The 27,375-nt window shown below is 32.7% G+C and overlaps 1 protein-coding gene across 1 annotated transcript; it reads right to left on the reverse strand.

Moving 5' to 3' along the window:
- Positions 1-1,647: 1,647 nt before the first annotated feature.
- On the reverse strand, positions 1,648-25,504 carry LOC130645381 (zinc transporter ZIP13-like). Its single transcript, XM_057451359.1, has 10 exons — positions 24,990-25,504; positions 23,042-23,146; positions 13,549-13,688; positions 11,855-12,065; positions 10,017-10,057; positions 9,620-9,709; positions 7,546-7,659; positions 3,239-3,299; positions 2,938-3,037; positions 1,648-2,462 (listed from the first exon to the last, which is right to left on the reverse strand). The coding sequence occupies exons 1-10, from the start codon at positions 25,282-25,284 to the stop codon at positions 2,387-2,389; spliced, it is 1,233 nt and encodes a 410-aa protein (XP_057307342.1). The 5' UTR covers positions 25,285-25,504; the 3' UTR covers positions 1,648-2,386.
- Between the last annotated feature and the right edge of the window lie 1,871 nt (positions 25,505-27,375).

Consider the following 27,375-nt stretch of genomic DNA (forward strand, 5'->3'; position numbering starts at 1 on the left):
AGCACGAAGGTTTGTGAACTTTTTTCTAAACACTGGTAAGTATAGGTATAGAAAATGAAATATAAACGTAAAGGTGTATACCCCACATTAGGAATGCGCTTTTCTGCAACGTATCACCATATTCTGTGATAGCAGCACCTTGAACCATACAAGGTTTTGTAAATAGAACAGCAAATCAAACAGCTTAGAAGAAATTTGTATAAAACCTAGTCATAAATTACAAGAAAAAAGTTCAACGTTATAATAAACGTTAAAGGCGGAGATTTAAAAAAAAATCCCAGATTATTACTAGGCTGGTAAATATTGATTGTTCTTAAGGAGAAAAAAAATCGTATAAACAGTAAACAAAACATAACATTTACACAGTGCACGGTCGAGTTCCATTTACAACACAGAAATAGTACACGTCATATCTTTATAAACTATTGAATGCATAATGTAAAAAAAACACGGCAACAAAATGCCTCATGGGAATAGAAATGCATGAAACCGCTGGGTGTTTATAATTTCTTTTTCTGCAAAATCATAACGACACTTAAGCTGATATTTTACGGAACAAACAACAGAAGGAATGTTCTAGGCGCGCCTACTTTTAAAATATCATATAAAAAAAAAGAAATTAATTTTCTCTAACACTTTGGGTCCGCGGATAAAATCCTAAAATTCGGCTTTGATGGGTTCACTTTGCGCGAAACAATAAACAGAAAAGCGGTTAAAGAAACAGCCCATCACTTAAAAAAGACAGAAATACTGTATACATATAATACACCTACTTTATGATCAGGGTTAGATCAGAAATGAAATTGCACACCTCAGAGAAAAGTGAGGTTGGTGTTTCACTTAAATTTTATTTCGAGATGGCCCATAATGGGGTCGAATGTTCTGTGTTCGTGACTTTTAAGCATGCGCACTGATCGAAAACCGCATTTTATTCCGGAGTGAAGTGTTTACATAGAAATCTAGCAGTTGTTTTTAAATTTCACCACTGAGAGAGCGCATGCGCAAGAAGGTTTAAAGCACGTGTGTCCAACGTGCAGGTGTTAAGCTTGATTGGATAATTTACGTCATATACTAAAATGGTCGAATATTAAAACGGAAAAACAAAATTTCAAATTTAAATTTGTTTATTTGTATAACTTTAATTGCACTGAAAACAGCAGAAGAAATAACAAATGGAGTATCCTTTTTTCATAACAAAAACAACGGATTTAGTAATCTTTTTTGGTTTCCTCCAACAAACATTTTCTTTCCAGCTGATTGTGGTTGTTGCAAAATTACGGAGACAAGCCGAGTCCTCTTTAAGCAGTTTACGTTAATTATAATAAAAAACTGTCACCTCAAAAAATTGAGCAGGAAATCCGGTTGTTATAGCCAACCCTGTTTCCAAATCTCTGATTTTATTTACATCACTACTTTCTGGGAGCTTTGGGAACAAGATTAGTTATTATACCACTTAATGAACTAATTACGTTAAGAAAAGATATCAAAATACAAATAACTTTCCATAGAAACGAGACAGAAATCCAAAAAAAACAACTCCATGATCATTTGTGGGGTTAATATAAAGTTGTTAAGTTTTCCACTAGTTCCTCGTTGCACACGGCATGTGTGGTTTTGGTTAGCAGGCATTATTAAAGAACGAAATAATAATTTTTTGAAAAATATATTCGTTTTTTAATCTCTCTTACACGTTTGATGTTTAAAAAGCACAAGATAGAAAAATAAAAACAAGTATTATTTCACTTGATCACAAAAAAAGTCAAACTATTTCTGAAAATATATGCGTTGGTTTATAAGAAGAATAAGTAATTTTTTGCATCGGTTAACTTGTCATAATTTGTTCTTTAAGAATATTACTCTCTATTTATAAAAAAAAACACGCAATTCAAAATTCATACCAAGTCTGATGAAAAAACAACAACAGCAAGCAGAATCGTCTCGAGGCAAAGTTCTCCTTCAAGTCAACGCAAATTCAAGAACAAAACTATCCTTACCATCTATCTGCTGACAAAGAAAACAATATCTCGAGATGTAAACAGAACTATAAAAAAAACTGTCGTTCTTCCTTTATGAAAATATACTTGATGCTTGAGTGGTATTAAAGTATAAGTAAAATCAAACATTTAAAAAACGTGGAGTTAACTGAATAGGAAGGCAAGTATGCTGGGAAATGAGTATACAAGTCATTCAATGTAAGCCAACCCTTATTGATAATTTATGAGTTTAAAAACGGAGTCAACGTGTACTTAACAGAATAACTTGTCATGGTAACTTCTTATGATAGAAATGTGCTTCGTTATTAATTTAATCAATACTATATACAAAAAATACTCTATGCTTACAAAGTTTTTCATTTTATCGTCGGTATAAAATAAACGTATGTGTATCAGTGTTGGATGAGCGAGACCAGTCCCATCGTGGAAACACCAATAACTAACGAAGCAATCTGCTTTATGGATTCCCTAAGATGGAAAATTGAGATGTTCGTGACATGCTATTCAGGCGCCCTAGTATAAGTTTATTTACAGGTCACTTTTCAATCGTCTAGGAATGGAAACTGGATACCCTGGTGTGTTAAAATAATCAACAAAACTTAACATTTCAACGTTTAAAAGCTAAAAAAAGAAAGCATGGAAAAGAAAAACAAAACACAATAAGTTGGAAGAGTGGGTACCAATCATGTCCTCGTTTATTAAGATTCATTACCCGAAACTATTAATTAACCAAAAATCATTTGAATAATATCTAACTGATTTAGACAAAAAAAAAGTGATAACAAAAATGGTGGGAGGAACATTGGTAAAGTTGACCGCACAGGATCTAAAAAAACGTAATCATATCACAACAGCACCCAGACCGTTTTTAATACATCCGACAATAACTTATTTTGTTCATGTCGAAGGAAAAACAACTGTATGAACGAGGAAATAAACACACGTTAGATTGTCTTCTTTTAGTAGATCAGGAACAATGGTGACCATAGAAATGTAAACGAAACCACCGGACGTGAAAGGAAGCACCCAAGCCGACGAATCGCCTACAATTAAAAAAGCAAACATCACTACACAATTGACGTGCGGTTATAGAAACTGTGATTATAAAAAATTATTTTAAAATGTTTCTGGCAGACATCATTTCTTCGTATCCTGCAAGAAGGAAATCAACAGGACATTGAAAACATGAATGTTATTAAATGAATTTTTATTTTGATATAAAATCAAAATAAATAACAACATACCGGCGCTTTCCGCCATCAAGCCAAATAAACAACCAAATAATGCACCGGATGCTGTTATTACCTACAAAAAACAATGTCGTGGAATCGATTCATTAAAAACGGTACATATTTTTAATTGTAAGAACACTCTAATAAGATATACTTATTTTTTTTCAAAGGAATGGAAACGAATGGTGACTGAAATTGTACTTACCATACCCCTAACTGTACAACATTAAAAATTAAAAAAACATGTCAAATTGAGCTTTTCACAGCTTTTTTTAACCAGACGATAGCAGCATATGTTATTTTCATTATTTTCTTGTATTCATGTTTTTTATTGTAAACACATTTCTAATTTTCAGCCAATCAGTCTAACGTAAAAGACCTGCAAATGTAACGGACCTGCAAACAGAACCTGCATGTTTTCTTGTGACAACCTTTTTGCAACACATCTCAAGGGTGTTTTACGAGTATGTATAAAAATTCTATGTGACACTCAGGTCACAAGTGTGAGTTTGTTCGTTGGCTTTTGTATTGAGAATGTTATGCAAGGCTGCAGTTCGTGGGTTCACCTCATGGACATCTCAGATCAGACTGGAAATTATGACGACGTGACATTAATAAGCGACTCACAGGTGAGTCCAATACAATATACACAAAGAGTCAATAATGTAAAAACAGGGAAAAGGTCTAGTCAACCAAACCAATAATTTCATAGTAGACAGTTGGAGATAACTTGATTAGCTGAACAACCTTTAATTACTGTAATGCATTTAATAAAGATGAAATCACTGTTTAATCGTCTGGCTAAACGAGATTTAATTAACATGTCAACAACCAATCACAACTGATTAAATTAAATACTGTTGAGTTTTTAAAAAGAGATCAAAATTTACATTATGCTTTTCTAAAATTGAATTTAATGAAAGAAAAAAAAAACCAAATCATAATCTCGGAATATTGGTCTAACCGCAAACTGTACCTCGATTCAAAACAATGAGAAAAAATATAATGGTTTTTTTGTTACAAGTCATTAAAATAAAATTAGCAACACTTAGAGGCCATTACATCCAAATATTGCGGGAAAGAAAAAAAAATTGGCTTGTTTGAGATAAATGGAGCTCGTTAGTTAGTGATAAATTAAAATGAAAGCGTCAGTATGATTCATGGTGAGGTCGGAAGGTAGGAAGTTCTGCACCTCAATTTATTCAGCAGCCAAAGCTGGATGAAAAAACGGAGCAATTTTATTCCCATTTGGTTTCAAATTAACTCCAAAGAAAACAAACAAACAAACAAACACACAATAAACAAATAAATAATAACTACGTTGCCATTTTGTGTGCTAAACCACAATAGCAAAGAGTTTTATTTATAAACAAAATCCACATTGAAATCAAACCATATTGGATTAAAATAACGATTGTTTTCAATCGAGGTATAAGCGGGTGGCCTTTGCACAGGAAAGAGTAAAGTATAGTCAATTGAGAAAGACGAATCATACAATTATTTACGGACACAATAATGTAACTAACATTACTTTAAGGAAAGAATAATGAACCCTTTTAAACTAATTATAAAGCTGAAGTTTGGCAAACATTAACCGTCGGCATACTGTGATGAATTCATATTTCCTGTCATCTCTGAAATTTTATCGAGGGAGGATGACGTCATTAAAGCCATTAACCAATGACTCCTGTTCATTTTTAAATATCTGGCATACTAATGAAAAATGTATTGATGTGCAAGCGTAATAAAGAACGGATATATTGAACAATGCGAGTAACATACTCCAGCTATGACTCAAACTTTCTTTTCCCTGCAACAGCAAGAAAAGTATGCAAACAGGATGTAGAGCGGATGTACACTGCGCAACGAAGATTAAAAAGGGGATTAGGAAATATTTCTTTAGCTAAAATGGGATTAACTTTGCTCGGAAATGCTTTATAATACTATACATCGAGCACGCGTTGGAATTTTTCTTTTTTAATGCAAAGAAATGAATACTTTATTGCTCAAAATTTGAACTGTGATTTGGCAAATTAAATTCTTTATAGCTAATCTGTGCTCCGCTTGTCTTTGCAATTTTAAAAAAAAATTATCAGGAAAAATTTATACCAGGGGAAGGTCATTCCGAAAACCTTCAGTCAATTTCAAATAATTGCGGTTAGTTTTTGATTCAGAAGTTTTATTAAACAAAAAGTTTTATTGCAAAAAATAACGGGAATATTCTCTTTTGTCTGGTTCAAGAAAGAGTAAAAACACATTCTTTGAGGAAAAGTTATTTTTTTCAGAGAAAAATTAGTTGAGGGTAATTAATTATCACGGGAAAATTTTGGCAATAATTTGTCACTTTTTTCTTTGACGAAGAAAGTTGATAAAAAGTGACCAAATTTTGCCTCAGTGATCTATATTTTTAATGGCCAACCATTTTTTTAACTTCACTTTACAAGGGTTTTGTCCGTCTTTTGCTTTTTCTTTTCACAGTACGTTACGAATTATATCCTCAAAATATATGGACGCACAGGTGGAATAATATAGTTTATATTTTAAGTTGAAATTTTGATATAAGAAGTTGATAAATTCCTTTAAACGTACGATTTTTTAATATCCATTTTTATAGATTATGCTTGCTTTAAAAAAAATAGTTTATTAATTTTCCCAAGAAATGACTATGTTAGTAATACTAAATCGGTAAGACGTTCCTAATTTTGTGCAAGTGACTAATAATTTATTATTCCGATGTTAATCAGAACTACGTTGTTACACTAATTAAAATTCATTTGAGAAACACGGCGGGTCATTGCGTTATTTTGTATTTTATCACCCGCCGCGCACAAATAACAACAACAGAATTTTGTGTATTAAGGCAGCTCAATGGTTTATTTTGGTAATTTCACGTGGCTTAGAATTTTTTAGACAGATCATTAATGTGTTTGGAGAGATGATGAAATTCGTATATCGAACGTGCCGCATTGCATCAATAACAACCAAACTCGTACGACTTCTCAGACGGTTGTTGCTGAGAAAACCTTTTATTTGAATGTATTAGCATCGTGCTTTTTTCCTAATCGCGTAAGATTTACATAGTTATTTTGTGTCGAAATTGCTAAAAGGCAAGCAAAACAAACTTTATTACATTTTTTCAGCCTCAAATGACTTAGGGGCAAGTTCGTCATCGGTCGGTTAGGGCACGATATTTTACCCGAAATTATTCCGTTTTTTGTATGGAGATAAATTTTGGTGCACAGCTTCTGTGCCATTTTAACTATTGTATTCGCCAGGCTCAAACAACAGTAGTCTTTGGATTAGGGGGATCATCTTCACTCATTCAAACATTTATGTGTGAGACGCCGCTACGTAGGGACGAGTTATCGACAAATGTGACTAGTTTGTATCGGCAAAAGTAACACATTGGGGGAGGTTCACGCGCGTAGGTTGCTATTGATTGACATATTTACCCCATCCTATTTAAACGAAGATAAAGTTGCTTGACAGTCGCACCGGTGTGTCACCGTACTAGTATATATGGTCAGATTTATGGATGATGAATATTTTCAGAATTGAAGAAACAGATGATGTGGAAGTTATCTTATAATAATAGCACTGAGGAAAAATAGATGGTCTAAAATATTTGTTTCTTACAAAGGACTCGCATTATTGTGTTCTTATAATCTATAAAGAAATTTAGGCGTTAAGTAGTCGTAATATGTTCTAAGTTTTGACAAAATCTCAGCCTCGAAGTTCTTACACACTAATTTCTTATAAAAACCAAGGCGTACATCAAAAGAAGATTTTTATGTAAATAAAATCACACCTTATAAATGTTTTTAGATTTATAAAGTTCTAAAAGTGATATATCTATCATCAACGGTCGATAAAGCGCCTCATCTATTAATAAGCGATTACGTCGAAAAAATGAACCTCCTTTTCAAAAGAGTTCTTGTTTAATTTTGGAGAGCCAGGGAGACCATCAATAATTCCTTGACCAACATTCCGTGCAAGCTGTATCTTGCATTGTGTGCATTTTCAAATCATAGGTCTATTGATATTTTTAAACAAGGTGAAATTAGTTTTCAAATTTTAGACAATATGGCACAAAATGACCTAGTAAAGCAACCCCACAAACTTGGGCTAACAGGATCTAAAATTTGTATTTCCTTTCCTTTGAATAAGCGCCCCTATTGAAAGCCGAAATATACTGTTTAACATTGCGCTTAATCGAATATATATATTTTAAGTTTATAGAGAGGAAAGAGGAAAATGCTAAGGATTGACTTTACATTAGCATAGTAACAAAAAAAAAATAAAAAAAATTTAATTAATACCTGTCCTTTAGCTGCTTCCCATCTTTTAAAACCAGCACGTAGAAGAATAGCAAAATCTCCTATCTCATGTGGAATTTCGTGTAAAAGGATAGCGAAAGTTGTGCACAATCCCACCTGAAAATAGCGTTAGCAAAACATAAAGAAAAAAAAGCAATATTGTCTACTAGTGGTTTGTTTGGAAAAATTCACGGAGATTTGTCCGTCGCTATTAGGAGCCACCATTTGAAATACCGAACAGATGGTCAGAATTGTAATCTAGATGACATAGTGTGAACACAGCCTAATGATAAAAACAGTCTGCAACAATTTCAACAAAAACATTGATAAAGCTGTTTATCTTGCCTTGACAAGAACTTGGCTACTCGTTCAGAATTTTTGACATAAACGTGCTACACAAGTAAACATAATAGCTATAAAATGATTCATATAGATTCGCTTGATGGTTTGTTAGAGACACAGTATATCGTTTTAGACGACCCCTTAACTGTAGTAAAAAGGCCAACAATAAGTTGGACATACCACCCATGTATTTATTCTTACGAAACCCTTGACATGTTTCAATGCAAAAATAAATTTCAATACAACGCTTATAAAGAAGTTTATGAGATAATGAATTGTAATGATTTTATTAAACGCTTCTTTTTTTAATGGCCTCCTTAATAAATATTCTTTTTATTTGAAACATTGAACTTATTTGCCACCCAGGGCGCTCATTTAATTTTGAGACTTTAAAAGAGGCTCTCTTCAAACTCTTCAAATGATATCGAAAAACACTAAAATAACTTTAGCATTTTTACGCAAATTAGAAAAAAAATATTAAATTTGGTAATTTTAAAGTTGTAAACTCTTGTAAGACATCCCCAATAAAAATATGAAAATGGTTCAAATAACTAGTTTTCTTGGAAAGAGGGGTATTTAATAGTCCACTAAATATTCTCTATCAAAGAGGGGGTGTTTGAGCAGAGGTGCTCATGCGGGTAAATTTGTTACTAAGTGAAAGTTAGCAACAAAATAGCGTTAATTCAAATTTAAAGTTATTATCTTCGTTAATACTCATACCGCAAATGCTGGATTAAAAGTTGATTTTATTGGTGGGCGCTTATTTAAGAGAGGGGGTAAATCGCGAGGGCTTATTTTTGTGTTGTGCAAAAAGCTTTCCATTTAGAAAACTGTAAGGGTCATAAAATATAAACACAGAAGATTATATAACCAGTACAAATGACAATTCTCTGGGCGTAAATATTTATGGTTAAATTTCCTTTACGTTAATGAAATAATAGCGAACTGCTTGAACGAAATAATAGATAAACATTTAGACATGAAATTTCATGCCGTATATGATTTTAAGAGCAAAGCTGATACTGCGTGAAAGGTCTTTTTTACTAATTTCCAAAATATGTGAAAAAGCGCCACCTTTGGCTCTAGTTACATATCCACATAACTGCTCCCGAGAGGTTACTCGAGAGAGAGGCGCTAATTTGAGAGTGGGCGCTTAATCAAGCATTTTTGGCAATACAGAAAGCTGATTTCAAAATAACATACACGTCCCCAGAAAAAAAAATACTGTCAGTTTAAAAATTCATTCAATACTCAGTGTTCAGGTAAAACATTAAGATAGCAATACCAGAGAAAACAAGTTATTGGGTGAAAATTATTCAAAATGGAAATGAGGTATTTCAAATCCTATTGTCCTTATTCCAGACTGAAATAATGATGTGACAAGTGAAAACTTCCATAAAAAAGAATCAGATCACAAAAAATAACCTGTCTGTTTTTTCCAGGTTGTCTACGACAATAAAATTCTCTTCTTGGTAAACATTCCATATTATCAAGTCAGTTAGTTTTAAATATGGCCTCCATTGTTAGCTTTAAAACATTTTTTATCTCACTTAAAAAAACATTGGATATGTTTCTTTCAAAAAAATCGCTCCCAACTATTTGAAATGCCTAACTATATTTTTGATTTCTCAACCCAAAGAAGCTACTTCACTTAATCTCCTTGTTATCATTTTTTAGCTATCAAGATTCACAAACATTATTACGAAAATCAGAGCAACAATTGGAACCAACTTACAGGAATGCTGACCATAAAACTACCCGCCACAGCTAAACCATGCGTGAAATTATCGATGCAATTCGCAAAAAGATTGAGATAGCCAATAATCTAAAAAAGGAAACATCTCATGTAACACTCGCTTTTGAAGAAATTATCGAACGTTATCCTGAACACTACTGACATTAAAATGAGATCTCTCTCACAAATCAGTGTTACTCATTGGTTCAAAACTTTTATCTATGTTTTATAAAACAAAGGAGGCAAACACGCTTGTTGACCCGCTTAACCCTAAACTGCTTATAAGGTTTTGCACCAGTTGGTCCGACGAGTCTGTATGTTAAAATACAGGATGAAATATGATAGAAGTCAGGAACATTTTTATTTGTAAAGCAAAAAGTAATTTGTTTAAACATACCTTAATGTGTTCTTCAGTTATAAATTCGTCGTCTTCGTCTCCTGATCAAAATTAAATAACATCTTACTGTTATTTTTTTTACACATTTTATTAGGAGTAGCAGGGTCATAGCAGACACCTTAATTTTGTTTCTTTGGAGGGGAAGGACTTTTAGATTTAACCTACTAGATAGTGAAAATGCATCCTTTGCCTCCCCAATGACTATGATTAAAAAACATTTTTGGAGGGAGTGGTTGGGGTTAAGGATGAAAATGGGTGATGTTTAATGCATTTTTTATGGAGAGGTCAACTACAGGCCTAAAAATATTTACCCAAAGTTAGGAAACCCATTAAAACTTTTGAAACTAACATTGCAGTTAACTTTAAAAAACTTTAGGACTAAGGTTCACCTGGCTCCTTTTTTAAAAACATTCGAAATCTAAGTATGTTTTAAAAATAATGTAAGAAAAAAATTACTATAATGGGAAATAAATTGCTTCATACAAATCAGAAAATAAAATTACCACAAGCTACATTTGTTTTGTGTGTGTCATCAAAAATGAACAAAAATCATTAATTGTGAATAAAATTTGCTGATATTGACAAATTTGCATAGATATTTGGCTCAGTGATTTACACTATATTGGGCTTTTGGAAAATCTCATTATCCCCCCTATCTGTGTGACAGATGTTGACTCACTAAACATTTTTACAGCTTTTTTATACAGTATGTCAAATTTTGTCACATTGTTGATGAAGCAAGCTTGAATGCATCTTACAAGAACAGGCAGTTGTTAAATGTGATCATATTTCCTGTTAATTTGAATCAGAGTATTGACTTACTTTTAGATCTCTTTTTATGATCATTGCCGGTTAGTTAAAAAGGATAAATTTATGGCTGATATGAAAATAAACCAGAGAAAATGACAAAAAAAGTAAAAAATAACAAATTTCCAAATTGTGATACCATTACAGGTGCCACTTTTGAATTTACTTAACACAGAAAATGTATATATTTGGTGCAATACTTATTTATGTAACAAAGAATTGACCTGAATATTGCAGAATAGAACTCGATATAAAATAAACATAAAATTGACAGAATGTTCGGTTAATTTTGAATATTTTGACACAAAACTTTTACTCTAAACATTTTCAATCATTTTTTTTTTCTTTTGTGCACTAATATAAAAGATAGGAAATATGGGAAGTGCAATGGGCTTATGCATTATAGGGGTAAAGCTTTTTTGGACATTAGTAGATTTTACATTCTAAAGAGTCCAGTAGTCACAACATAATAAAGATACAGTAAGTCAATTTTTGTCACATGCTTAAATTAGTTAGGGTATTGTCGATCAAACCATATTGTGTTTCTTATAGGGTATAACACTTATTTAACTAACATACATTCCAATATACCAATGTTATCTAACCTAAAAAAAGTTAGGTCAACTTTGTCACATGTAATCATTAAAAATTCCTATAGTTTGACATTCGTTAATGTTGGTAAGTCATTTTTTTTTACAGCCATAGATCTTTCCTCTCTGGCAAGAAATTATAAAGTAATGTATAAAAATATAAAGTTTTTTAGTAAATATACTTGACAGCTTTGCCCTAAAATGACGTGAAGTAGATATTAGTAGGGTAAGTCGAACAAAAAGTAAGTCAAATTTTCCCACTTAATATCTCATCTATTATATTGGATTACGTAATTCTTATCAGCAAATTTTAAATAAAAAACACTGTTGATATTTTCTTTTGAAAAGTTTTTCTGGAGAAAGAAAATGTAGACACTCTTTGTTTAGAAAAATATTATGTTGACAATTTTTAAAATGAAAGTGACATCTTCACCCACTTACCTGGTTCAGAAACTGCAGCATTGTTTTGTTTCATGTTTTGTGAATTTTCTCGTTTTCTAATTGTCTCATCTTGCTGCTTAGTAACACCATTTTGGCCATCGATAAGAATGTTTGATTTTCCATTAGTGTGCCCATTCGATGTTCCATTGACATGCCTATTTACTTTACCATTGGCATGCCCATTTTTCCAACCATTCTTCAGTTCTTCACTCTGAAGTGATAAACATTAAACAAGTTTAATAAAAACAGCCAATGCATTTATGCAATGTTGTGAAGGGGGGCAAGTTTAAGTCTGCAGATAAAGAAAACCAAACCACCTCAAGGGAAAAAAGTTTGCGCAAGGAAAAGATTGCAAATTCATGTTTAAAAAATCGTTGCAGAATTAAAGATTGCAAATCTGATATTGTGTCAAGAAATAGTTATTCGTCTTTTTCTTAAAATTTGACAAAATTAGATTGCAATTTTTTTTTTTGGAATTGTGAAAGAAACGATTGTGAATTGCGTAATATATGCCAAATTTGTAATCTTCGTTGCAATATTTTCTTCTGCAGTATTTTCTTCTGCAATAATTTCTTTAGCTATAAAATATACAGAGCAGCATCAGTCATATGATCTTATTTGAAATTAAGATTTTGCAATCACAAAAGTTTTACTTTCTGATTAGCAGCATTTTAGAAAGATGTACAGTTTAGCAAATCTGTTTTACTCACAATGGAAAACTGAATGCTTTTGGGATCTATCATAATCATAATGTAAATTGTTTTGTCAAAAACTTCCTTTACCATAAAATGATGGACAAAAATAAATAGCATTTTTGCAAGGAATTTTCTTAAAAATCTTACTTGTTGTTTGTTTGACTTGCTTAAAAAAATTTATTTGCTTTTTTTAAAATGCAACACATCCCTCAACATTTTTGTTTTTCTGCACTTAACGACCTACCCCCTTCTTTTTCACAAGTAAGATGTTCCTAAACTGTACACATGCTGAGTTTCATTTAACAACAATGCCAGCAAATGTCCTAGGAGGGAGGGAAGCAGGGAAGACCGTAAAAGTAGATAATGTCATTTACAAAACACTAATTACCCATTACTAAGTGAATTATACTTGTCTACTTTTTCAAAATGCATTATTTTATTTTCAAAAAAAAAAAGAAACGTTTTCCTAATTTTTAAAGGTCTTAAAGTTCACAATGATAGTCATCGTGAGTAAATAAAATTATCACATAAAATGGGATTATTGTGCATTTATAGTTAAATATATTAAAAAATCCACAGCCAGAACAATGCAGCAATTTTGTGTCTGTTGTTGGTGGACTTTGTGCTGTTTTCCTATTTACTCTGTCTATGGTATATCGTCCATTTACAATATGGCAGAATAGAACAATATTTTAGACTAAAAAGGTTTAAATGACACTTTCGTAAAACTTTATGGTGCCGTATTCATACTGCATACTTTTTTGAAAAGAAAGAAAAAAAACATTTATGAGTTAAATTGGATTCGGTATTTTTAGAACACATAAACAAGTCATATAAAAAGGAAATTTCCATGAATTGAAAAAACAGGATTATTTTAAACAACATAGGACATGTAGAATGGATTAGTTTATTAAATAGATTAGCATGCTACCGAAAAAAAGAGCAAATCTCATTTTGTAATCTGTTTACATAGATAAGCCTTTGTTTACAGACACAAACCTTTTTCTTTGAATTCTGTTTCTCAATTCTTTCCTTCAATTTTTCTTCTTCGAAAAATATTTTCTCAATTGTCATAAAGCAAAGAAAACCACCTATAGTCCAAAGCCCTATCTTTAATGATTCTGTATGGTCATGTGCACCTAAATATATGTACAAAATAAAATTAAGGTAAATATATAGCAGTAATTATTTGCTTTATTGTGTTTATAAAAAAGTGCACCCTTTAAATAAATATTGCCTCCTACGCATATGTCTATTTCAATTGAAGTATCATTTTTTAATCCTATTCCATCCGAGTTTTTTTTCAAAAATACTATCACTGGGAAAGGGGTTGGAAGGTTCGCATCTGCCCTCCACTGCATAAATTTTGATTGGCTATCCCACTTGGCACAGTTGTAGTTATGTGACTTCATTAAAAGCTTGAAATTTGTCCAAAATACCACTGTGAGCTTAAAATCCGATTACTTTAGTTTTAATTTTAACATTCTGTTTAGAGTTTCTGACAGCCAAATAAAAGTTATATCTTCCAGGTTTTTACACATTTCATATGACATAGCAAGATAGATAACCAGAAGGATAAACCTCCTACATCAAGCCATTGATATCTATTCAAATTCTGTATTATTTTTAAAAACAATGGAATCATAGGCTCGTCTCGCTTGTTCAAGTCATTTCTGTTGAAAATATGATCAAACTTTCTCCTAGTAAACGGAAAGGCTACTAATTTGATGTTCAATTGACCTTCATTGTGCTTAGCAGTTAAACTTTGTAAATAATTTATATGTTGATGTATCAACAAATCACGTTTTAGAAAACAAAGGATTCTTGTGAAAGGGCTTGAAAATCTCTATTTTAAAGCTTGTTGAAGGTTAAAAGTACTGTCTACCGATTAACGAAATATAGAGAAAAAATTAAAAGTGGCTGCAAAGGGGTTGCAATACTTAGAATTTAGTAGTGTTTTGCGTATCTTTTTGTGAAGTTTTATACTTGGAGCTTTAGGATTTCATCAGATATTATTAATTTGAAAAATTCAAACTTTTTGGCATAATTAACAAAAATTGAATTGAAAAGGACACAATGCTGTGCAGAATCAAACCTTTCTTATTGGTACAAAAGTTATAGAGATACGTTCACAGAAGTTTATGTTGGGAAGAACCTAGTCATGTGAATTAATTTAAAGTTTGTTTGGATATTCAAGATAATATAAAAACTTGTAGCTACGCATGTAATGTTAACAAAATGTGACTTTTCTTTTCTATAAAAATATTAAATCAATGCCAGGTTCAGCAGTCATTTAAATTTGAAGAAGACTTCAGAGTATCTTTAATGCTAATTACATTCAGATGCTGTCATTTTAAAAACGTGCGAGCCATGTTGCAAGGTTCTCTTCCCTTTGTTCAGCTCCACAACATCTAGATTATGCACATACACCATTATCGCAAATAAATATGCCAAGGTAGGCAAGTCCATTCTGTGTTCCAATAAGTACCTCGGACATCCCCTAGGACGGCCACAGAACATAAATCTATGTTTGCCAAGTCCCTGATCTCTAGAGTATTTTTGGGGGGTCTGTTCACCCTTGTATTAAAAATAAAAAGCTGTGAACTCTGTAAGTGAAAAGTGGTATAACTAGTTACATTTAAAGTATGTGGGTCAAATGACAAGCAGAATTTATTTTAAACACATACAAGTTTAAAACTCTATTATTCTTTATTTCTCTGATTTCATTAAACATTTTAATGTTTTGTTTGAAATTTTGGGCAATCGTGTTTTGCAAATTTTGGACTGCAGAAATATAAAAGTGGATATAACAAAAATTCAAACCATCAGTAAAAAAAATCAAGAATTCAGAAAAGATTGTTGGAAACTATAGTTCATTGTCACGACAAAGAAAAAGAAATCACAGTACAAAACACAAACACTCTCTAGTTAATGTTTATGCATTAGATCTTTGTCAATTCTGTTTCTTCACATAATGTACAAATTGTATTCTTGCGTGTCTCGCATGAGGTGTTTCTTCTTTTTAGAACTGCTTGAACTAGGGTTATAAATAACTAATCATTCCCCACAAGATAACTGAAGTGCTTAAAATATCAAGCCTTCTCTTGATACATTTTGAATATTTGAGAGATGACATGATGGCTTATCAATTTTTATTCTCGACTAAACTTGTCATGGTGGGCGACGACTTTATTGGTCATGTTGGGAAGTCATCTGAAGGTTATAGAGGTGTGCATGGAGGCTATGGATTTGGGAGCAAAAATAAGGAAGGGAAGAGATTGCTTGAGTTTGGAATGGTAACGGACATAGTGGTTTGCAACACATCATACAGTAAGAGAGAGAGTAGCCTGATAACATATGAGTCAGGTGGCTGTAAGACACAGATAGATTACTTTCTGGTTAGAAAGTCAGAGAAGAAGGTGGTGAAGGACGTGAAAGTTATATCGGGGAAAGAGTGTGCTTCCCAGCATAGGTTGCTGGTTTGTGATAAGAGTGTTAAAGAAGCCAAGAGAAAGTACAGGCCCCGTCGTAAAGTCTGGAAGCTGAAGGAAGAGATTGTAGCAAGACAATTTAGTGCAAAAGTTAAGCAGTTAGCCCATAATGGTCAATGTGATAGTGACAATGTTGAAAGTACTTGGACTACTTTGATGAATTGTCTTCAAGAAGCTTCTGATGATACCTGTGGGTGGACGAAAGAACCAGCTAGACATAGACAGACCTGGTGGTGGAATAATGAGGTTGACCAGTGTATAAAGGAAAAGAGGAAACTTTGGAAAGAGTGGAAGTCAGGTGGTAGTTAAAATATTTACTTAGAAGCTAAGCGTCATGCTCGCACAGCAGTGTATAAGGCAAAATCAGAAGCAGGGAGAAACAGATTTGCAGATGTGTTAAGAAGGAAAGACCAGCGCAATGAGGTATTCAGGATAGCAAAGCAAATGAAGAAGACTAATCAAGAAGTTGTAGGTGAGAAGTGTATATGTAATGATGAAGGTGTTTTGGCTAGCACGGAGGAGAAGAAAACGGTAGCTTGAAGAATTATTATCAGAGGTTGCTTAACACTAAGTTTGATTGGGATGAGGATAATTTGTTTGATGATGATGTTGTAGAAGGGCCAGCTATGCAGATCAAGACAGAATGGGTAGTGGAGGCTATTAGGAAATTGAAGATTGTTAAGGCTGTAGAAGTATCAAGTATAATTGTTGCAGAGATGGTAAAAGCATCTGGATATATTGGAGTTGAGCTTATTACAAGTCTTGCTAATCAGATTATAAAGGATGGTGCTATTCCGGGTGAGTGTCAGTCGGGTGTAATAGTGAATTGTTTCAAGGGCAAGGGTGATGCATTAGAAAGAAGTAACTATAGAGGAATTTGGTTGATCAAGTAATGAAAGTTATTGAAAGAGTGATTGATAAGTTACTTAGAGAAAGAATTGATATAGATAAGATGCAATTTGGTTTTGTTCCAGGGCATGGCACTACAGATGCAATATTTTCACTCAGACAGCTTCAGGAAAAGTATTTAGGAAAGAGAAAGAATCTCTATTTTGTCTTTGTAGTTTTAGAAAAAGCTTTTGATAGAGTGCCACGTAAAGTTATTTGGTGGGCTATGAGAAAATTAGGTGTGGATGAGTGGCTAGTTACAATGGTACAGTCTATGTACAGCAATGCTAGAGGTCATGCCAGGATTAACGATTCACTTAGTGATGAATTTAGCGTAAATGTTGGTGTACATCAGGGTTCTGTACTTAGTCCTTTGTTGTTTGTTCTAGTTCTTAGAAGCGCTGTCGATGGAGTTCAAAACAGGTTGTCCATGGGAGTTATTGTATGCAGATGATTTGGTTCTCATAGCAGAGTCAATGGAAGAATTAGTTGAAAAGTTTGAGAAGTGGAAGAAAGGACTAGAAGAGAAGGGGCTAAGGGTGAACACAGCAACGTCTAAAGTCATGATTAGTAGCATTGCTGCTAGATGTGACCGTGTAGTTGGAAAGTGCCCTTGTGAAGTTTGCAGGAAAGGGGTTGATAGTAACTCAATTTTTTGTCAGACTTGCAAGCATTGGGTACATAAGAAGTGCAGTAGTATTGGTGGAAGGTTAAGAGCTGACATTCAGTTTGTATGCAAGCGTTGCAAAGGTGATATTATAGAGAATGAAGTATTTCTAGCTTTAATGATGTACAACAGTGGCTTGTTAGTACGATGGCCCCTATGGCTCACTTCTCTTCCAAATCAAATACACTTCTCTTCTATATAACGAAACACTTCTCTTCTGTATTTTGACACTTCTCTTCAGTGTTTTGACACTTCTCTTCTACACTTAACACTTCTCTGCATGTGGCTCTTCTGATGATGGTACTGAAAACTGTATTTTGGAATCTGTTGAGATTGCATTAAGTACTCAGCATAATGACGAATATGCTGGCACTGGCAGTTTTATTGTTGGTACACCAACAGCTAAACAAAGAATTGAGTCTTTTTGGTCACAACTTTCAAAAGACAGACCATAAGTTGGTGGAGGTTATTTTTAGGGAACTTGCACTTAGGATTTTTAGATGCTGGTGAAGCACTCATTGCTGAATGTGTACGCTACTGCTTTATGGATTTGATCAGAAAGAACCTTAATGAATTTGCGATCTGTTGGAATCAACATCTGTTAGCACCAAGCAAAGGTGCTACTGCTCCCCGTGGAAGGCCTGATACATTGTACTTTGTTCCAGAATTATATTGTTGCGAGTCTTTTAAAAAAAACTTTAGATCTTAATGAGCTAGAAGAATTTAGCGAACTATCTGTACCAGATCACGATAATGAGCCTGAATTTTGCGGAAACAGTTCTTCCAATGGAGGGTTTCTCCAAACTTAAAGGTTACCTCCCGTGAAAAATCAAGTTGAGCTCATATGAAAGAGCTTAAAAGGTTGTCTAGGAATTTAACATTTTTTTAAAAATTCTTGATTGGTTCTTTAGAATTTCGACTAAGAAGATTCAATAATTATGCATGATGTCTGCAAGGGAGTTAATTTAACATTTTTGAAAAGCCATATAGAGTTAAAAAAATTTTCTGGCCATTCACTTTGAAGGGTTTTGAACATTTTACATAATTTTTTTATTTAGTTACCATAATTATGCTCAATGCATACTCATGTCATAATTTCGCATAATTAGCGCTACTTTTAAGACAAATATCTCGAGAACGGATAAAGATTTTTCAAAAAAATAAAAAGATTTATAGACAACTTTCAAAGATCATTAATATGAGCTTAACTTGATTTTTAGCGGTAGGGAACCTTTGAGCCAGATACAGCTCATGAAGCTATTGATTATTATATTGCCTTGATTTATGCAGTCAAAAGATATATGTAATACAACACCTGTAACAATGTAAAATACTTGGATTTTAGAAATATATATCTTGTTTTTTCAAAACCACGAGTTCTTTTCCCAACATTGCTGCAAAAAAATATCTTGGTTTTTGTAAACCACGAGTTTTGTTCCTAACAGACATTGCAATCAATGTTTATTGCCGGATAAAGTAGGGTCAATTGTAAGCCGCAAAACGTTCTGGTTTCGCCGAATCGCAATTATAAAAGTTCAAAGTTAGTGGAAACGAGATAAAAATAAAGCAATCTCGTATTACGCTTCTGGGACCGTATAAGAATATAGCTTGAAATTTCGCAAAGTTTTTCCAGCGAAAAATCTAATTTTGCAGAAACGTTAATATGCCCCGTAAGAATTTATGCAAACTTTACTGAGTCCAAAATTTCCTATGCGCAGGGCCCGGGGTGTGCCATTTATTCATAAACAAAATCTGGATAAATTTATATATTAAGGACCAGATTCAGTCTGGGAAATTTTGAGCTTATGGAAGAGAAGTGTTTCGCACTTGGAAGAGAAGTGTTTCGCACTTAGAAGAGAAGTGTTTCGAACGGAAGAGAACTTTGGGTATCAAAGTAGAGAAGTTTTTTATACAGAAGAGAAGTGTATTTATACAGAAGAGAAGTGTTGTTATACAGAAGAGAAGTGTTTTGACTAAGAAGAGAAGTGTTTTGATTGAGAAGAGAAGTGAGCCATAGGGGCCATCGTAGTTAGAGATCGTTGAGAACTTCTGTTACTTAGGTGATATGTTGGGCAGTGAAGGGGGTGTTGGAAGAAGTGTTACTTGCAGGATAGGTTCTGCTTGGAAAAAGTTCAGAGAGTTACTTCCTTTGTTGACTAGCACAGTCTTGTCAATTGAAGTAAAAGGTAGGTTGCCTGTGTAAGAAGTGTTATGTTGTACGGTAGTGAGACATGGGCAGTGAAGGAAGAAGATCTTAACTGTTTAGAAAGGAATGATATGAGAATAGTTAGGTGGATGTGTAACGCCAGTCTGGGAGACAGAAAGAGTTCAGATAAGCCAAGAAGCAGGCTAAGTGTCCGTAGAATTAAAGATGTTATCCAGATCAGAATATTGAATTGAATAGGGCACTTGGAAAGAATGGAGAGGGATAATTGGGTAAGAAAGTGTAGAGACTTAATAATTCGTGGGGAAAAACCCAGAGGCAGACCGAGAAAGACTTGGCAGGAGGTTATAAAGACAGACTGGATACAGAGGAAGTTGAGTTTAGATCTGACACAGTCTAGATTCAGATTGGAAGAGGGTCATTTTTACCTATCCAACCCATGCTAGCATGGAAAACGGATGTTAAGCCGAGAATGATGATGATGATGATGTAGGGAATAATTGTTTTGTTGTTTTTCCTATAAACTTGTGCCTTTGCTTTATTGAATTAAAAAATAGAATTGTTATGGCAGCTGTAAGGTTGCAACTTGTAATATCTGTTTGCTGCACAAGTTATATAAGGAAGTACTTATTGATCAAAGTAATACAATAATATACCTTTGACCTGTCTAAAGTCATAAAACAAGTTTATAACAGTCGTCTCTTTACTTACAAATGTATAATCATTGACAAATATAATATAAAATTTTGAGAAAATACATGCACAGAGTTGGTTTCTATGCTTGTTTTGTTGACAAAGAGAGAGAGAGTACTTCCATGAAGAACATGTTATTTCCCCTTAATTTAAATATCTTCAAAATCAAACAAATTTATCTTAACATTTTTTGTATTTGTTAAATACAATAATTAATATGACTAGAATACAAAATCTAAGTTCAAGGTCTAGGGCTCAAATTTTGACTTCAACCATAAAATTTGCTAAGCATAATATTCAAATTTTAGAAGCTTTAAGTTTTAAGTTTGACCAAAAAAAGGCTTCATTCTTTTAAAGACAGGTTGTTTAAAGATAACCATTTATAAACACAATAAACTTTTACATTCCATGCAGGATATAAAAAAAACAGCTGACCTAAAAAGGAGTTGGTGATAAGACAAGGAAGAGATTTCCATGAAATTAAAGATGATCCAGGCAGTGTAGTCTGCCTTGTGGATGTATAAGGAGTTTGGCACAGCAATGAGAAATAGGAAAATTCAAGGGAAGACCCAGAAAGTGGCTGACATCTTTGGAATCTTTAAAAATTGTAAATACGTTAAAAAAATATTTAACTGCATTGGTTGAAATTGATCACAAGTTATCTGCATCTTAAAAACATCTTCTTGTTGCACTACTGTATGGTGGTAGACAGGGGCAACATATCTTTCCCGCAAAATGACACATCTTCCCAGAATATAACAAATCTTTTCAAAAAATACAACATTTGCTTCCTGAAAATACGACATATATTCCAAAAATAAGCAACAGCTTCTTCAAAAATATGACATTTTTAAAGATGTAACATTCTCCATTTTTATTTCCATAATATTTGTCCACTTTCCAGTTTAGCAAGCTTTCTGCAAAGCAACAAACAGGAAAATTTTAAATCAACACTTTCATTGCAGAGTTGTGGGGAAAATTAATTTTGTGAACTTAGGATATTGCTTAATGCAGTATCAAAATTGATCATTAAATTTGGGTCAAGTCTTACATTTTTTTCCTTGTGCTTATTTTTTTGCAGAAAATGTTTTATTTTTATAGGTACTAGTGCTTTTGCCAGTAATTTTTGCCAATGTCAATTCCTAACTTAAATATTCATGTTCAAATACTTTTAATTATGATCAAAAATAAATAGCAAACAGAATGTCTCATCTTCTATTGTAAATTTGGATTCACAAATTGACTCGTTGGAAAAAGCATTATTTGCAGGATAGGTTTTATTTACTCTCAAGTGAGTTACTTGTCAATTAAGTTAAAAGGAAAATTGTATATTGTCTGTGTAAAAAGTGTTATGTTGTGTTGAAGTGAGGCATGAGAAGTGAAGTATGGAGGTCTTGATTGTTTGGAAAGGAATAATATAAGAATGGTTGGGCGGATGTATAACATCAGTTTAAGAGACAAATAGAGTTCAGATGAGTTAAGAAGAAGGGTAGGTATTCTTACCAATAAAGATGTTACCTGATAAGAAGATTGAGCTGGATGGGACTATGGAGAAAACGATTGACGATAATTGGTTAAGAAAGTGTAGAGACTTGATAAAAAAGTGATGATGATGATGACAATGATGATGATAATGGTGGTGGTGGTGATGATGGTGATGATGATGATGATGCTGATGATGAGATCAAGCTCTGAAAACAGGTTTTAGTGTGTTTATTATAAAACATGCTCCTATTATGCCTGAATCATGAAGGACGGGAGTCGAGTGTTTTGTGAGTGTCAGTCAATGCAAGTCATCCAAGCTGCATCTGTGGAAGTAAAAAGTGACAATAAAACAACATTTCTTCAATGAGAAGGAAGATGAAGACCAGTACAGAGGACCCACTAAATTGCATATGAATAAGTCTATGACATTCGTCAAGTAGACAAAAACTATAAGCAGATACTTTAGTCAAGATGTGGAATCAGTACTCAAGACATGGCAGAATGGTATTGAATACATAGAAAATGAAGTGAATTATGCCCAAACTTGAAAATTTTATAACTATATTAAGTAGTTTGTTTTTCAATTAAGAATACTTTTCAAACTAATGGCATTTATCAGAAATATCTGATAATATACTGTTTATGATGTGACCCCATCCTTAAGAGCTCTTAGAAATAAGGCTACAAATTCTGACAGTGTGTCATATAAAGTTGTCAAAAGACTTTCATTTTTTTTACCAGATTATTTTTTATATTTATAAATATAAAATTTGGCAAATAGTAAACAGTACCACTGATAATAGAACATGATAATAGAAATACTCCTTACACCTGATATATTAAACACTAGATACATTAAATGTGAACAAATAACATCTGGCAACAAATAAATAAGAAAATTTACAGCTACATAATTTATATAAAAATAGAATAAATAATAAAAGAATAAAAAATTTGTTATTTTACAAAGATTAAACAAATAAATAGTGCAAAGAAAGTCTATACATAACTGATACCTAAGTTATGCAATATTTATAGGGAAACTGAAATTCACATAAAAATTCTACTCCCTCACACAAAATATAGACAAAACTAGGCACATACCATTCTTTAAGTACATATATGATTCAGGAAGTAAATGAAGAAAAACATCACCAAGTAAACCACCAACAGCAAAACTCAGCAAAATATTCAAATGTGCTGGAGATACTAAAGAATAAGATTGAAAAAGTTATTCTGCTTCTCGTTACAACAGTTTTCATTCTATTTTATGGGAAAATCTTTTTTTGATGGGGACAATCTTTTAAAAAAATTGTCATTTAATAATCTTTCAATCAATTTTGTTAAAGATAAAAAAATTAATGTCAACGGTAGAGAAATTGGAGTTTGCATTAATGAAATGGCTTAGATTAATTTCTTGGATTTTTTTATTTAGCACACTGTACATTAAATTTATACACCAAATTTTGATAAATATGAACTTGCACAATATAAAACAATTTTTTAATCTTAAACTTTAAACTGACCTCCCACTTAAAAACAAGTTTATTTTATATGAAAGAATTTGGAAAGTCAGTGACATATCCAGAGTTTTTTGGGACTACTATTTCCTTATACCCAACTTTTGCTTAGGTTAGTATCTTCATGAGGCACCATGGTGCCGTAGAGGAAATTTTGGGTTTTGAGGTTTTGTGGCTCTCAAAACAGCAAAATTTTGTACAATTATTACTTGCATTTTATTACATAATATTTTTCGTTTTTAGTCTTTGTTGCTGATAAATACCTGTTAAAACTTTCTTCACAGAATTAATACTTAATAAATATAAATAACAATAAAAATATATAGGTCACCTGTTAGTTTCCTGTTTTTTATATAATGTGATTATCGACCCTGTGGGCTGTATTGTCTATAACATAGGCTGAAGCTATCGTACACTCGATTTATTTTGAAATAGCCAAGTGAGTAAAGATAGTGTTAGGCTTGTGAATTCAAAACATTCAAATGTTACGAATGTGATCGCATGTACGTCAAATCCAAGCAGTTTAATCGTTTTGAAGGATCACAAATTTGCTGAATAAAAACATACTACTTAGGGCTTATATTAACTTAATTTACTAGGTTTTTTTATTTTCATTTTTTATATTTTTGGGATAAGAATTTGGGATCCCATACCGGTAAACCGGTAGCAAAACCTGTCTGGATACGTTGGTGAAAGTTATTTAGGAATCCTTTATTTTTGTGAAAAAAAAGATTTCTAGACAAATTTTCAAGCTCTTTCATGTGAAATTAACTTGTTTTTAAGTGGGAGTAATAATCATAGTGAAGGAGGATGCTACGACAATAATAATTTGTCTTTTTCTTTACTTGTATTATAACTATTTTAGTGAAAGTACCTAATTTTTGTTATAAATCACATAGAATTTAAACTTTTGTTTAACCACATAACTATTTTTGTGGTTACAAAATTAGCCCATCGCACATTTTAGTTTTATCGCAACAGAATATGATTTGGTTAAAGTAGATTATATATATACTTCTAGACATTTTTGATTTCTTTTTTCCCTTTTAAAAATATTTCTTAAACTATATTCAACATGCTTTTGTCCATTTGAACATTTTTCCGAAAGGTGTATTAGGTACAGGACACCTAACCTCTCCCATGTTCTGGTTATATTTAACTTGCATGGGTGCACACTCTTCTCGCAGTATTCTCTGTGATGATGAAGGTCAGACTGACTTGTGGCATGGTTCCAAATGGTCTTCCGTCTTTCGTTCGAGTCTGAGTGTAATGCACAAGCCGAGCATAAAAGTGTCAGCATCTATATGTTAAAACTAATGACATGCCAGCCAATGAACAAGAAACAGTAATGAAATTTCCCTAAGCCCGAATATGACTAAGGTTTCAACCTACACTCAATAACAGTATAAAAGTTTAAACTCTTGCATCTTTTTGCGTGGTACTTAGAGAGTCAAAGGAGCATACTGCAGAAAGTGTGGAATTCTATAAAAAGGTTGTTGAAGGCAACACTTAGATAGTAGCTAAATACTTACTTGATTCTTTTAATTCATGTTCTGCATCAACCCTGAAGATTAATAACGGAAGTATTCCAGTAGATCCAACTAAGATTGCAGCAGCTATAGCATAGATCCAGGTCACATTAGCCTTCATAATAATATAATCTATATATCCCACAGTTTCTTCTTCATCTTCTTCATAATTGTACGCATCAGCACTACTTTTATATTTTGCTAGATTTGCAAATCCTGGAGATCCAGGTATAGCCCGGTGTATGTTGCAAGAGCAGAGATGAAAGATAAAAAGTAAGAAAACAATTCTGGCTATCATTTTGCCTGGCCTTGTGGTCTGGTGTATTTTGTCGTTCTTGTTAGCTACGAGATTCTCAATATCACATTCTAAATAATAATATCTAATTGATAACTTCTTGTTTCACTTTTACTTTGCTGATATATCACAGCAAACCATTTAAATGTTATGGAAACAATGCCATATGGTTCATCATAAACTTCCTTTCCTTTGAAGTACTTTTGATATATCTTGTTTATCATTGAACAGGCGATCTTTTTTATTTTTACAATTAAACTTGCCGATTTTATTTTGGGTAGATCGACCATGGCTTAATTTGCTTACCCTTATGATTTAATTTTGGTTGATTTTAAACTGTTGTGCGCATGCGTTAGCAAAAAGGAAACGAAGCAGACAAAATTCTCCCCCGCAGAGCCACATGCTCAACAAAAGTACTTAATGAAAGCTCTTAAAAAAAGCAACGAGGGTAAGACGAGGAAGCAATTCCGAGAATGTTCTTGAGGTCAGTGTTTTTCACACACCGTATAACATTATTTATCAATCAAGGCAATTGCTTCAGTATTTTCCAATCTCTTTTTAGCATCGAAAGGCGAACACGGCAAACCAAACAAGAAAAAATTGAAAATTTTCTTATTTCATCTCCCAATGAAAATAAGAGCCATGGGTACAAGGTTGGCTGTATAAATTTTAATCAAATTTTTAACAATAATTACACAGAAGTAATTCACCACATTGACGTTGACATGTATTTTAGGGCGTTGTCTCCGAAGTTACGTTCTATTTTAACGCGCCCTGTTTGTTCTTCATTTATAAGAACACGAAACTGTATGTAGAAATGGAATCTAAAGTTCTTAAACTTTCTCTACTTTTAAGTTTAAACTGCTTTTAGAAATTAAAAAATTATGCTCCGATTATCAGAATCATGCGCTAACAAATATATAAATCAAATTGTTTCTTCCAGTGCTTTTAACAAATTTAAACGAAGAGCCAAACAACTGAAGAATTACAAAAATAAAGATTGCAAGACGCATCGTGTTAAATTATTTTGGCTGATTTTAAAAACCTTTTTTTATCAAGCATACTTATGCTGAAAAGTAGCAGTAAAAAGTGATCAAATCTTTACCCGCAAACTAGTCTTTTTATCGACTTCGCATCACAAATTTTAGCTTTTCCTTTTCTGAGTGTTGAAGTCTAAAATATTCATATTAACTATTTTTTTAAAACAGTGTAACGCCCCAGTTCGTATTTGACACAATTTTTATCTGTAATTCACTGTAAACTAAACCTGGCCATTATTACGATTCACCATGTCTGCCTTGTACAAAAGTGGACGATATTTGATTTCCGCCGGCGAAGGCGTAATCTTTAATATCGCCTGGGAAGATAGAGAGATATAGAGAGATAGATAGATAGATAGAGACAGCCCAGAGCCTGGACGCCTAAGACTTATCCAGGCTAAAGCTTAAATCCTCGTTTTGACAGATTTTTTTCTGAGAACGAGGCTAAATTGAGTTTTAAGCCAATAAGAATCCTAACAGTGCAACAAGTTGTTTTATTATCCAATGAACATTACTTTATTTTAAAGCCTATAATCGAAAGTTATAGCTCGTGCAGTTTAGCATAATGAAGATCGTCTTATAATGCGCCATCTTTGATGTTATTACAGCATTTCCCTCTGTACAATTTTGAAAGCACGTAGACTAAAGCTAATTATTCATGAATTTTAATTTAGAGGAATTGTTGAGGCTGAATATTTTTGGTGAAAGATTTATAGCTATAAAAGCGTGACAATGTTTCATAAAAGAAAAAAATAAGAATATGTAGTCTGAAAATAAACTTTCCTAACTGATTATGTAAAAAAAAAAAAAAATGTTGTCACCTTTAAAGATATTTCCCTAGCTGTTTTTCAGAGAAAAAGTGAAAATGGATAAATTTTCAGCCTTGACGTTGTTCTTGTTTTGTTTTCATTGTTCATCAATTTTCAGGTTTATTATTTTTCTTTCAAACTTGTTCTTATATAGAGAAATGAAGTTTATGTAAGTTAAGTTAGCTATGATTTCCAGTTACAATAATAATCAAAAATCGAATTTTAAAATTTTAGAATATACAATG

This window comes from Hydractinia symbiolongicarpus, chromosome 5 (genome assembly GCF_029227915.1).
Source record: "Hydractinia symbiolongicarpus strain clone_291-10 chromosome 5, HSymV2.1, whole genome shotgun sequence".
NCBI lineage: Eukaryota > Metazoa > Cnidaria > Hydrozoa > Anthoathecata > Hydractiniidae > Hydractinia > Hydractinia symbiolongicarpus.